At 58.0% G+C, this 12976-nt stretch overlaps 1 protein-coding gene across 4 annotated transcripts in view; it reads right to left on the bottom strand.

Moving 5' to 3' along the window:
• PDE4A (phosphodiesterase 4A) overlaps nt 1-10126 on the bottom strand; it is a 41298-nt gene extending 31172 nt beyond the window's left edge. Inside the window, exons 1-2 of one of the 4 annotated variants that reach the window (XM_080674576.1) lie at nt 9565-9996; nt 1729-1782 (exon numbers count right to left, since the gene is read on the bottom strand). In XM_080674576.1, the coding sequence (XP_080530702.1) occupies nt 1729-1782; nt 9565-9878 (368 nt within the window). In that variant the 5' untranslated portion in view covers nt 9879-9996. Of the gene's footprint in view, nt 1-307; nt 714-1728; nt 2078-9564 lie in introns of those variants that run through there. The other 3 variants (XM_080674572.1, XM_080674574.1, XM_080674573.1) reach the window with 3 other exon arrangements.
• Between the last annotated feature and the right edge of the window lie 2850 nt (nt 10127-12976).

Raw genomic sequence — 12976 nt, 5'->3', positions numbered from 1 at the left:
GACGCTGGACACTCATACTTGCTGGCAGGGTGAGTGCCAAAAGTCCAGGTTTAGGGGCACAAAGAGGGTGAAGGGATCCCATCTTGAGTGGGCAGAAAGGGGGCAGGACCCAGTACCTATTTTCAGAGCCACCGCCTGCAGGACGCCCTCAGAAGCACCCAGACGTTTAGAAACAGGGGAAGGGGTGGGAGCTCCAGGCAGACTCTGAAAACCACTTTGGAAACTCCCGAAGGCCGACTGGGCACCCCCACCAACGCATCCAGAGCCCTCTGGTGGGAAAGGAGGGGACTGGCCTCGGGCCACCCACCTGAGGGATCTGCCTGGAGAGCGCCAACAGGTGTCCTCGTCACTGAAGGAGAAGTGGACCAGGGATTCAGGGCTCACGAAGGGCAGCGCTAGGGCAGGGCGCCGGGGCCTGCCCGGCGGCGGGCTGCTCTGGAGCGCAGGGGTGCCTAGCGCCCTCCGGGCGCGCATGGGGACGGCGGCACGCACCGTGGTGTAGCGTATGCTGCTCTCCAGGCCCGAGGTGTCCGGGGCCGCCCGCGGCGGCGCTGGCACCGCCTTCACACCCGCCCTCCGGGTGACTTCCCAGGCCATGGGCGTTCGGGTGTCCTCAAGTCCGCAGCGCCCGGGGTTGGGCTCGGCGCCTGCCTCCTCCTGTGAGCCCTGCACAACTCTGCGCACACTTCCCGCCTGTCTCCTTTCCCCCGGGCTTGGGCGGGAGGGGGGGCGGGTTGCCCGGAGCTCTGGTTTACCAGGCTCTGGGCCCACCGCCCCCCACCCCGCCCCTGCCTCTGGCCCCGCCTTCACCCCCTCCCCATCCTGACGTCGAGCTGTGCCCTCTGGAAGTCTCAGAGCGCCAAGCGCTCCTGGAGGGACAAGACGCCCTCCCGCGCCGGCGAAGTGCGGGGTCTGGTGACAAAAACCAGGGGGAGGGACGACGGATGCCGCGGAGGTGGAGCTGGGGGTCAGAACAGAGACAGAAGAGACAGAGAGAAGGGGAGACAAAGACATTGAGAGAAACCAGAGAGAGGAACTGATTCCCTGCCCCTACTCCCTCCTCCGCCCCATAAGGGGCTCCCAAAGGCCCCGGCCCTCCTCCTCTTCTCTCCCTGCCCCCATCTCTTCCTCTGGGTCCACTCCTGTCCCCGCAGTGCCCTCTCCCAGTCTGTGTCTCCGGACTCTGGCTCTAAACAAGTGCCTAAGGCGAGTAAGGATAAAAGAACTCCAGCTCCAGCCAATGCCCACCTTCGGGCTGCCAGGATAAAGGGACACTGGGAAGCCAGATCGGACGTGGCAGCCAGTTTGCCAGCCCCTAGAGCCCACCCGGGTATAGCCAGGAAGGGAACTTCAATTTGCGCTCCGCGCCAGGTGCACGCATTGACCAGCGAGCCTGATGGCAAAGCAACCGCGAGTGCATCGCTGGCCCGTTTCACAGGCCGTTAGACTGAGGCAACAGAACGGAACAAGCGTCCTCCGATCACCCTGCGCGGCAGGCTGGTTCCCCCAAAGCCTGACCGCACTCAGGTCTGCACAGGAAGTGGGAAGAACACAACGTTTATTGAGCGCCTACTGCATGCCCTATCAGACGTCTCCACGGCAACCCTGGCGGGCAGGGATGATTTTTATCGCTGCCTTGTGACGGAAGAGGAAAAATGAGGCTGGGCAGAGGCAGCTACGAACTCCAGACACCGACGTGGAGACTCGAACCCACCTGGGCGCACTTACCCAGCCCACGCCTGGCGGCCGAAATCCTGGAAGCTTCGAAGAAGCCGAAGGCGCCTGCGGAAAGTTGGGGACGGGCTGGCGAAGAAGACGGGCGAGGAGGGCGGCGAACGTGGCCAGCGGGGCGCGCGCCGGGCCAGGGACTCCGGCAGGAACGCCTCGTCCTCGGCCGCCGCCGCCGCCGCCGGGAAGGCTGCCAGCTGCAGCTCGGGGATGCAGCCCAGGCGGCGCGGCCGGGCCATGGCCGCAGGGGACGCGGGGCGGCCGGGCCTTGGTGGGCTCTGGGGAGCAGCGCCGCCCGCCCCGCCCCGGGTGGCCCAAGCAGGCCGGCGGCCCAGCCCTGGGGCCCACCCCGCCTGGCCGCCTTGGCCCTTCCGGCTTCCCGCTGGGGCCGCCCCTGAGGCGGGGCGGGACTGGGACGCCCGCAGGGCTGCAGCGGGGACACCCCACAGACCTCAGGGCCCCCGCCCCCGCAGTCTCTCAGTTGTCCTCACAATCTCTGAAGCATCTCTACAAACACCTGGCACGCCCCCAAAATCTCTGGGGTGCTCTCACAACCTCCTGTGGTATTGAGAGACCCCACAGACCTCAGGGGCGTCCTCAGCCACCTCCACAATTCCTCAGCCACCTCCACAATTCCAGAGAGTGCCCCCAATATTCCTGAGATGCCCCACACAACCCAAGGATACCCCCAAATCCCTGGGTTCTGAGAGGGCCCCCACAGACCCCAGAGGACACTTCCAAAGCTACCCAGAGGTCCCCTAGTAGTGTCCTCATTGTTAATGAGACATCCTCACAAACCTCAGGGGCACCCCAAGAATCCCAGGATGCACCTACAAATGACAGTGGTGCAGGACCACTGCTGCAGTTCCCCAGATGTCCCCCACACCCCTTACTCCCACCATCTTTGAATCATGCAGAGACCCCCAGGGTACCACTGAATCCCCTAGTCACTAGCCATCCCCACAGACATGGGTATGAGAGCCTAGGAAGCCTAGGGTCCCTCCAGACCCCAGGAATGCTTCCACAGTCCCTCAGAGGTCCCCCAACCCCTGAGTGGCTCCACAGCATCCCTGAGATGCTTCTACAAATGCAGAGACCTCCCCCATAATCTCAGGAGTGCCTTTAGACTCAGGGGGTGCTCCTATAACATGGAGATGCCACAAAAATCCTGGGGTGCCCCCAAAACCCAGGGGTACAACTAGATTCCTCCACAACTCCTAAGACAGTTCTACAACCCTAGGCTACTCCCAGAATCAAGATGCACCATAACCCTTGGTAACCCACCAGAATACCTCCCTTAATTTATGACATCCCTAGGAGATCTGAGTGTGCTCACAGCCCCAAGACACTCCTTAGAATTTCTGAGGCACCCCTTAGAATTGGGGCTCCCACAGCTCATTAGGTGGCCCCAAGAACCCAGCCTCCCCTCAGTGCTGACTCCCGCGCAGGCACAGTAGTTCACAGGCATAGGGACTTTCTACCACCACCACCCCAGGTGGCTCTGCATGCCCAACCACTCGACTCTGGGGGGCTCATTACCCCCTTACACAGATGAGTAAACTGAGAGTCAGAGAGGTGAACACCCTTGAACAGTCAGGCAACTGGTTATAATTCTGGTGCTTACTCCAACGTGTTTGTGGCTTTTAGGGGTTGGGAAAGCTTGTTTTAAATAAGTAAAGTGGGCAAATCTCTATCTTAGGCTACCACCTCTGTAAATACCTTTGACTCCACTGTCATGGGGCCTAGAGTCGGATGGCCCAGGCTTAAGTCTGGCCTCTGGCACTTAGTAATTTGACCTTGGGACAGTCACTTCATTTCACTAAGCCTCAGTTTTCCCATATGTAAAATGGGTATAATACTACACATCTCATGGATGGACAAGAAAAAGATTCTAGACGTAGTAAGCACTCACTAAATGTTAGTTACAATTATTATTATTTAACAAAACATTTATGGCCCTAGCTAGTTTTGCTCAGTGGATAGAGCGTCGGCCTGCGGACTGAAAGGTCCCAGGTTCCATTCCAGTCAAGGGCATGTACCTTGGTTTCGGGCATATCCCCAGTAGGGGGTGTGCAGGAGGCAGCTGATCCATGTTTCTCTCTCATCGATGTTTCTAACGCTCTATCCCTCTCCCTTCCTCTCTGTAAAAATCAATAAAATATATTTAAAACATTTATGAAGAGTTTATAATGTGACAGCCACTGTACTAGCCAGTGATGATGATAATGATGCCGATCATAGCAACAAACCTTCAGAATGCTTCCTGAGATTCAGCACCTCTAGCCATGATCTCATTTAATCCTCACAAAACACCTGCAAAGTGATACTAGTGCTGTCCCTATTTTACAGAGGGAAAACTGAATCTTGGGGAGATACAACCTGCTCAAAGTCACACAGTCAGTGAGTGGCTGATCCAGGCCCTAGACAAGTGTTTGTCAACCTGTATTTTATTATTGCCTCCCGAAGGAGTAGCCTTTTTAGATATGCCCCCATCACCTCCTCCATGAAATGCTAATACCACAGATACACTGTATATTTGTTTATGTACTGTTTGAATATGGGGGCTTTGTACATATTTTTTAAGAGTGGAAAGGAGGGGGAGGGGAAGAGAGGGAAGAGAAAGAGAGAGAGGAACATCAATGTGAGAGAGACACATTGATTGGTTGTCTCTCACACATGCCCAACTGGAGGTCGGGGATGGAACCTCCAACCCAGGTACTGCCCTTGACCAGGAATCGAACCCTCCAGTATGCAGGCTGACATTCTAACTACTGAGCCACGCTGGCCAGAGCTACATATAAATTTTTTTTTACATATTCACCCCAAGAACCAAATTTTACACCCATGCAGGTGATATCATCTCATTGGGAATGCACGGTTTCCCAACCTGGGCACTACTGACATTTGGTGCCTGTTAATCTTTTGTCCTGGGGGGCGGGGAGGGACAGTCCTGTGTGCTTGTAGTAGAAGCAGAATCCCTGGTCTCTACCTACTAGATGACAAAAGCACCCCCTCAGTCATGACAAATAAAATGTCTCCAGCCATTGCCACAGGTCTTCTGGGGGGAAAGATTGCTTCTAGCTGAGAACTCCTGCTCTAAACCCATGAAGACCCATCACTGGCCACCAGTACCTCTTGGTCCAAGTACAAACAAAACTAGGAAAGACATTCACGTTTACCTGCCCTTAGACTTCCCTGAATTGGTTTTGCTGATCCCGCACATCAGATTTTGGGAATAGATTCCTTACAGGCCCATTTTAGAGATGGGAAATCCAAGTCCCAGAGAGGGAAAGTGATTTGGCCAGGGTCACCCAGCTCGGAAGGAACAGCCCTGGGTTATAAATTCAGTTGTCTGGCTCTAAGAACTGGAATTTTAGCCACTAGGTCCTTCACAGTTCAGTTCCCTTCCAGCCCAGTGAACTTTGTCCCTTCCTAGGAAGTCAGATGTAAACTGAGGCCTGAAGCCAACCTTGACCGGGTTTACAAGGCTCTGACACAAGCTGCCCCATCACCTCTCTGCCTCATTTCCCTTCACTCACCCCTTGCTCACTCTGCCCTGGCCTCACTTGCCTATTTTTCTTCCAACATATCAGACACACTCCTACCTCAGGAACTTTGTACTGGCTGTTCCCTCTGCTTATCACCCTCATCCTTCAGACACCCACGTACCATCCCCCTCTCACTTCATTTAGGTCTCTGCTCAAATGTCATCTTCTCAGAAAGGCCTTCCCTGTCCCCAGGGTCCCTCTTTTCTTCATGTCCCATGTGTCACCATCTGGAATTATCATTATCCCTTTATTTGCTATGTCTTCCTCACCCACTAGTCTGAGAACTGGAGCCACAGACTGAACCTATCTCTTACATCTTATGTCACATCCTGAGGATCCTCAATCAATAGCCCTGTTACAGATGAGGAAACTGAGGTTCCGATGGTTAAGTCCTTTCCCAAGGTCACACAACAAGTCAAGGGCAAAGGCTGGATTTGGACGTTTACTCAAGAGTGAAAACAGTGGGTCCAGATGCCCCCCAAACTCTGTCCTCACCCTGCCAGTCTGTGGCTCCTGCAGACCCAAAGCCCTGGTTTCTGCAACTCAGAGGGGCTTACAGGGCCTGGGCTTGTGATGTGGAGGGCGCCCCCTTTCTCTTTGCTGAAGTCATTTTGAGGAAGTGCAGTTCTCAAAATACCAGCTCTTGATGGCCCAGACCTGATGTCAGCCATCTCAGCCTTAACACAGCAGATCTTATTCAGCCGGTTTGCTGATGAGAAAACGGAGGCCCGGAGAGGCCTGATCTCTGGCCCCAGGTCACACAGAGCAAAAGGGCAGGGGCACAATCTGAATCTCACCCACTGGTCTGGAGCCGAGGAAACCTGGTTTTTAACCCCAATCCCGCTCCTCCTGGCTGTGTGACCTAGGGCAAGCCACTTCGTCTCTGTTTCCTCGGCAGGAATGGAAAGCCAAAGATGCTGGGAGTTAAAACCCAAGTTGGTGTTAGGAGGCCCTGACATGGATGAGGACAAGCCGGCGGAGGCCAGACCGGAGCTACGCGTTCTCAACTTTTCCGCCAAGTTCCTCTCTATCCGCCAGGCGGCGGTGTCCAACGTGCAGGGTAGAGGATGGGGATGGCGGCCTGGTCCCAACCCACCCGGGGAAGGAGCAGACCTCATGGGTAGCCTGCGGTCGGCCGGCTGGGCGCCCGCATTCCGAGGCGCTCAATAATCATGAAATAATAATACGGGGCGCCGCGGCAGTGGCGGCGGCCGCGACTTTGTTCCTTCAGGGACAAGTCCGAGAGGCAGGTCCGGACTCTGAGCGCACACTTAGCAATGCCTGTGCCTTTTCCGTTGTCCAGCAGGGGGCGCGCGGAGACATGTGTTCCCAGTACACATCCAGGGACCTGGGAGCGCCAGAAACAAGGGGAGGCGAGGACCCAAATGGGCACAGAGACCACCGGCCAGAGAGAGACCCCGGTCGGGCTGCCTCCACCCCCTCCTGGGGCCAGGCAGCGACCCCCTCGGTCTGGAATGTTTGAGATTCCAAAATGGGGCAGTCGATACGTTGGCTCCACTCTCAATTAAGGCAAGCTCCCCCCTCCCCCCGCCCGCAACCACCAGAGTCCTTCTCTTCCTCCAGCTCCATCTGCCTTTTGACAGATCGTGGCGGTGCCATGACTCAGCCCCGCAGGGCGCCAGGAGCACAGTCTCATCCATCCCCAGGTCCGGAGGGGGCTGTGGGGTGTGGATGCCATCTCGGATGGGGGCAGGGCCCTCTCTCTGGGGGTTCCTATGACTCAAGTCTGGAAGGCTCTTTGAACCTCCTTTTTGGTGGCTGCATGAACTCCAACGTGGGAATGGTGAAACCCCGTCTGGAGAACTGGACTGGCGGAAGGCCCTTTCTAAAAAAGCGAGGTTCCCACTGGAGGCCTCTCAGTTCCCCCTTCCTCCCTCTGCCTGGCACCAATGCCCTCCCTCCTGCCACAGCCCCTGGAGGCTACACAGGCCACAGTGAAACAGAAACCTGAGTCTCTGAGGGATGTGGTTGAGGTTCCTGTTTTTTCTTCCCATCCTGGAGGAGCACGTTCTATGCAGGCCCCACCTCCGCTCCAGAATCCAGGTCCCTGAGTAACTAGCTACTGAGCACTCACTATGTTAAATCCTTTACACGAATCCCCAATCTCACAGCACTCTTAAAGCGACCCCCATAGAGCAGTGATGACAACAGTTCCACTTTACAAATGGGGAAATTGAGGCTCAGAGAGGGCAAGGCCTTGTGCCAGGACACACAGGCCATCAGACAGACCCTGTACTGGCATCTCAGCTTTACCATTTCCTGGTTGTGTGAGCTTGGACAAAAAGCAGGGCCTTTGCCACTCTGAGCCTCAGTTTCCCCATCTGTCCAACAGGAATACCTCAAAAGGCACTGGGGATGAGGACTTGTGAAAAATTCCCTCACATGGAGCCCGCCCGAGAGCGAGCCCTTAGGAGATAGATGTCACTATGATGATTATTAGCACTTAGCCACAGTCCCCCATCCCCCGAAAGTCAGTACCCCAGTGACCAGGCTAGCAGGAGTCCTGCGGGGGGGGGGGTGCCTTAAAGGGGGTTAGGGTCCAGTTCCTCCTCCTGCACCCCACCCCCTCCCTGATCTCTCAGGACAGTGACCGCTGGCGTGCTGCCCTTGGTCTTGGCATTTCCTGTTGATTCCAGTTTTGTTTTCCTTCAGCTCCTCTCCAGTTCCCTTTGGGAAACAGCAGGCTTTGTGTGAGGAGCCTATGACATCGCTTCCTGGGAAAAGGTTCTATGGCTGGATGTGTCCCAAATTGAGGTGGGTGGAGGAGGCGGGTGGAGGAGGCCTTGGGGGCTATGGTGCCTGCTAGAGGTCCCCAGAGCTAGAATAATAGGGTAATAGCCTAAAAGGACCTCCCTTGGGAATTCCTGGAGTGAGAGGCTATGTCTTAGTGATGTTCCAAACAAAGGGGTACTCATGGGGGGCAAACAAACCAGTCACAGCTGTCAGTCACACATGTCACCAGAGCACACACAGTCAAACCTCAAGCACCATCAGAACACCAGCTGGTTAGAGGACAGCACATCAGGCATTCAGGAGCACACCCGAAAGGCAGAGCACTGACTCCGACACAGGGCACACGGGCAGCAGAGAGCACATCGCAACGTCTCAATCTCAGTTTCTCAGGGAGAACAGACAGTCCTGCTGACACAATCATATTGTCCTGGGAGTGTGCACATTGCAGTGCCACCATCACTGCATCCCAGGAACACACACGGTCACAATCACTGTCCCAGCAGCATACACATTCACTGTCATGATCACTGTAATGGGAGCAGGCACACTCACAGCCTCCGAACAACACAGTCAGTAACACAATTACCACACCCTGGGAGCACATACAGCCACACAGTCACAGTATTCCAGTAGCACAATCACTGTCACAGTCACTGTCCCAGAAGCACACAGTCACAAAGTCACTGTCCTGGGAAGACACACAGTCCCATGTTACAATCATAGGCCCTCAGAAGCCCTACCCAGCCAAGGCAGCCACAGCTGGTCATTCCCCAACAGCTGGAGCAATGTCAGGTCAGGGAGAGGATACAGTCAGAGACAGCCCAATACACCCCCTCACTAGCACTGTCACCAGGGGAGGCAAGGGTTCCTTCACCCTGTGCTGAGACTATGCACATCTTCCTCCTCTGCACAGCTACTGAACCTAACTCTCTCCTGCCCTGAGAAGGGGGCTCCATCTAGCACACAGCACCCAACACAGTGCTCCCCAAAGAGGCCCTCTCTGGATTTCTTACTTCATCTGCTGCAGTGAGTCCACAATACCCCCATTCCATATAGTCCTCCACCCCTAGAAGAACCCCGAGAGCCCCTCAGCCTGGAAGAAACATTGGTCCTAGCAGGTGCCCCCCCTAAAGAGTGCCCTTAGGACATCCCCAAACCCAGTTAATCTAGCTTTCAGTACAGTGCTTCCAGGAAAGTCCCTTGAAGTGGTGCTCAGCCTAGCCACTGTCCTGCACTGCCACCGGTTAGGGATACAGACCCCTAAAGCTGCAGCCCTCAACCCAGACCCTGTTATTACCACACGCAGCATGGCCCCCCTAAGTCAACCCGAGGATGGGCTTCAGTAATCCTCGGATATAGTGCACTACCAGGGCCCGGGTCCCAGCTACTCCCGCCGTAGAACTCTCCTATCCCTACCCCCGCCAGTCACACTGACCGCCGGCCGCATCACAGCGCCCCCTGCGGTCAGCGGGGCGAGTTGCATCATTCCTGCGCGCCTATCCGCTCCGCGCGCGTCCACCGCCGGTAGTCTTACCGCCTGCAGCTGCCTCCGCCCGCGCCACTGCTGCCGGTGCCGTGGAAAGACGAGGGCCAGGACATGCGGGACGTGCGCAAGCCGGGCCGGTCGCCGGTGTCCACGGCGTCGGCGCGCTCTATGGGTCGGTGTGGTGGCCGCTCCGGCTCTGCGCGCTCCGCGCTGTCCGAGTAGCCACGTTGCTGGATACGGATAGGGGTTCGCGGCTGCCGCCACAGGTGCTGGGGAGGCGGCTTCAGGGTGGCCTGACCCTCCCGGGGCCCGGGCAGAGACAAAGACAGGCTCCTCTCCGAGGAGGCGGCCGGGGGCTCCATGTCACCGGCCCCCCACCTGCACCCCAGGGGGCCCCGGCCTCTTCTCCACGCTGCACCCTACTCAGCTGCGTGAGAGCCGAAGCGCCCGGGGCCTCGAGGGTGCGCCCGGCCTCGGTGGGGCCATGGCGCCCCGGGGATAGACCCGGGGGCGCTAAGGGCCGATCGCCCCCGGGCCGGGCGCCAAAGCTTCCAGCCTGTGCTTGGCGCTCCGTTCCGTGCCCGACAGCGCTTTCCGCGCTTGGCGCCGGGTTCGGCGCCAGCTCCGGTTCCCCGCCCCGTCCCGCCCCTCCCCGCTCCCCGCTCCCCGCCCGCCGTGGTTGTCAGCACCGCCCCCCTCCTCCTCGGTCCCGACCAGTGGGGGGCAGTCACCCGAGGAGGGGGGCCCTTCCCGCCCACGCAGAGCCCCGCTCCAGGCTGGGAGGGGGCGCGAGAGTGCGGTTCTCTCCGGAGTGCCCAGCCTAGCAGCGGCGCGCACCGGCAGGAAGGAGTTAAACGGTTAATCCGATCGAAAAGACGTCCGAGTGGTTGCGGGTGCGTCAGTCAGTCCGTCCATCTTGGCGGGGCGGAGCCCGGAGCTGGCGTGTCCTCGCCGCTACCCCTGGCCGGGGGCCCAAACGAGTGGGAAGTGGCCCCGGTGCCACAGACGCGGTCCCTGCGGCGGGCAGCGGCGGTGTGCGGGGGATCTCCTGTCGGTGGGTCGGAGGATGGTGATGGTGTGTGCCCGGAGCAGGATGTGCAGGCAATGTGGCCCCTTCCGAGGGTTGTTTATGTTTTTGCTGTCTTGGAAGTGTGTGTGCGCACGTGGTTGGCTGCCGCGGTCTGCCTGTTTCTTTGGATTTCTCTGTGTGTGTATCTGTGTGTCTGTGGGTGAAGGATGTGCGCACACATGTGCTGCCTGTTAGGAAAGTGTGCGCCTCTGCGAGGTCCGTTCCTGTGGCCTGGGGTTCTGCATGTGTTCCCACGCCTCAGGTGTATATTGTGCTTGTGGAGTTGTGCACGGGATTCAGCCTCCGTTGTTTGACTGTCGTGTCTGAGAGTCCATGTGTGTTGGTGTGTGTGTGTGTGTGTGTGTGTGTGTGTGTGTGTGTGGTTGGCTTGGGGCCGCTTTGGGGTGTTTCTAATGTGTCTCTTTGGTTCCCGTGTGGCTCCAGGAGGACACCCTGTGGCCAATACCCCGGCTCCCCGCCCACCGCTCTATGTTTCGCTGCCTTTTTAAAAGCGCATCTGCAGGAGGTAAACTGAGGCATATCTCCAGAAGCCGCGGAACGCACCCCCATGCTCTTTTCAGGCGAGTAAACAGCCGAGCTCCTCCCTGCAGCCCCCCGCCGGCAGAGCCCCCCTTCCGGCACCTAAATCGGGAGTCTCCGTGACTCACGCTCCCGCCTCTCCCAGCGCCGCGCAGAGCGAGCAAGCTTGAGCAGAGAGCTAGCGGGATCCAAGCGTCCCCCCTTACCCCGCCCTGGCAGGCCCTTGCTGAGCCCTGGTGGCAGCCCTGCAGGGGGGCCCCGCCCGCCTGGCGGAGGCACTCACACGTTAACCGACTTAGGTGCGAGTCCACGAAAGCAGACCCTTGCCCCGGTGATCCCCCCTCACAGGCTCCTCCAGGCTGGCTATGCCGCACCGCCCCCACCCCCGCACTGTTCTTATATTAAAAAAAAAAAAAAAGCCCGTCTCCAACCTCCACAGCCGTTTTTCTCCCCACCAGAGGGGGCTCCAGGCGTGGGCGAAGGTGGAGCAAGAACCGGTTCCCCATCAGCAGCAGTGGGGTATCACAAAGGTCAGAATTGTGTCTCCCACTTTCCTCAGGAACCCTCCCGCAAGTATACACTCAAACGGCCTCTAGGGGATTTGCAAGAGCTGCCGGTCCTTTCAAGATCAATTGAGGCTCCTGGGCTGGGCCAAAGTCTTGGGGAGTGGGGCCAGAGCTCTGGAGGCAATGTAGAATGGGGGGGGGGCAGGGCGGACGCGTCAGGACACAGGGGGTGCAGAAGGAGAGCACAAGCCCATAGGCCAGGCTGTAGTTGGAGTTGTAGCCTGAGGCTGAGGTGGATCAGCCTCCTAAGGTGTAGAGGTGAGAGGGATTGGGGTGGGTGGGGGGCGGTACAATAGACCACCCGAGGTAGGAATGACAGTCACTTCTTCCTCCCACTTGTCAATGAACCGTTGTACCATTCTCCAAGCAGAGTCTCTAAAACCTTCCAATTGAGTAGATGAAAGGGGTGGGGGAGATCAAGGCTGCAGAACACTGTGGCCTGGGGAGGGCAGTGGGGACAGGGGCCCGGAAAGCAGCCAGGACCAGCTCAGCTGTCTGGCTTTTGAACTCATCCTTGGGCCAAAATGGGGGTTGGAGTGCCCTGGGAGGACCCCCGATGAGAAACAGCAAGAAAGTGCAATGTAAAGGTTCGAAGATACCTCTCACATCTCCCCAAGGGAAAGAAAAATGCCAATCCAGACCTCCTCCAGGATCCCACCTTTCCCTTGACGTCCTGGAAGAAACAAAATCTTCCTAGAAGGGTAAACAGAGGTGCACAGCAGACTGCTCAGAGGCTTGCTCCGTGGCCTGGCCCAGCTCTCTGAATGTGGGGGCACCCTTGGGAACTGAGGGGCTGAAAGCCCTTTTTCGAGACACTTGCTGACTCAGGCAGCTGCAAAATGGAAGAAGGGTTTTCTGGAGGCTATAATGAGGCACCCTGGGGGAGGGGTGTCACAGCCTGACCCACCAGACTCCAGGAGACGGTTCAGCTGATTTTGTAAAAGGCAGGGAGCCTGGAGCACAGAAAGGGCTGGTGGCTGGACCTAGCCCAGCTCGCCCTGTTCCTCCACCCTACCTTCCAGCCTGCTCCCCCTCCTGCCTACCTGTCGGCTCTGGTGATGGAAATCCGCGGAGGGATCAGAAGTGGCAGCGTGGTGGGCCGTGGGAGCACAGGAACCCCAGTGTCCCAGAGCTCAGGGTCCGCCCAACCCAGGCCAGGACCAGTGGAGAGGCGACGGCTGAGGGCGTCGTAGGAGGTCGGCCCCCAGCATGTTCGTATGGCTGGGTTCAGGGGTCTCCCCCAGCCTCTAAGAAGGGACAAAAGAGGGATGGGTGCATAGCCTGG

This window comes from Plecotus auritus (assembly GCF_963455305.1).
Source record: "Plecotus auritus genome assembly, chromosome: 6".
Taxonomy (NCBI): domain Eukaryota; kingdom Metazoa; phylum Chordata; class Mammalia; order Chiroptera; family Vespertilionidae; genus Plecotus; species Plecotus auritus.
The sequence above is the reverse complement of the archived record's forward strand: the minus strand, read 5'-3'. Positions and strand labels throughout refer to the sequence as shown.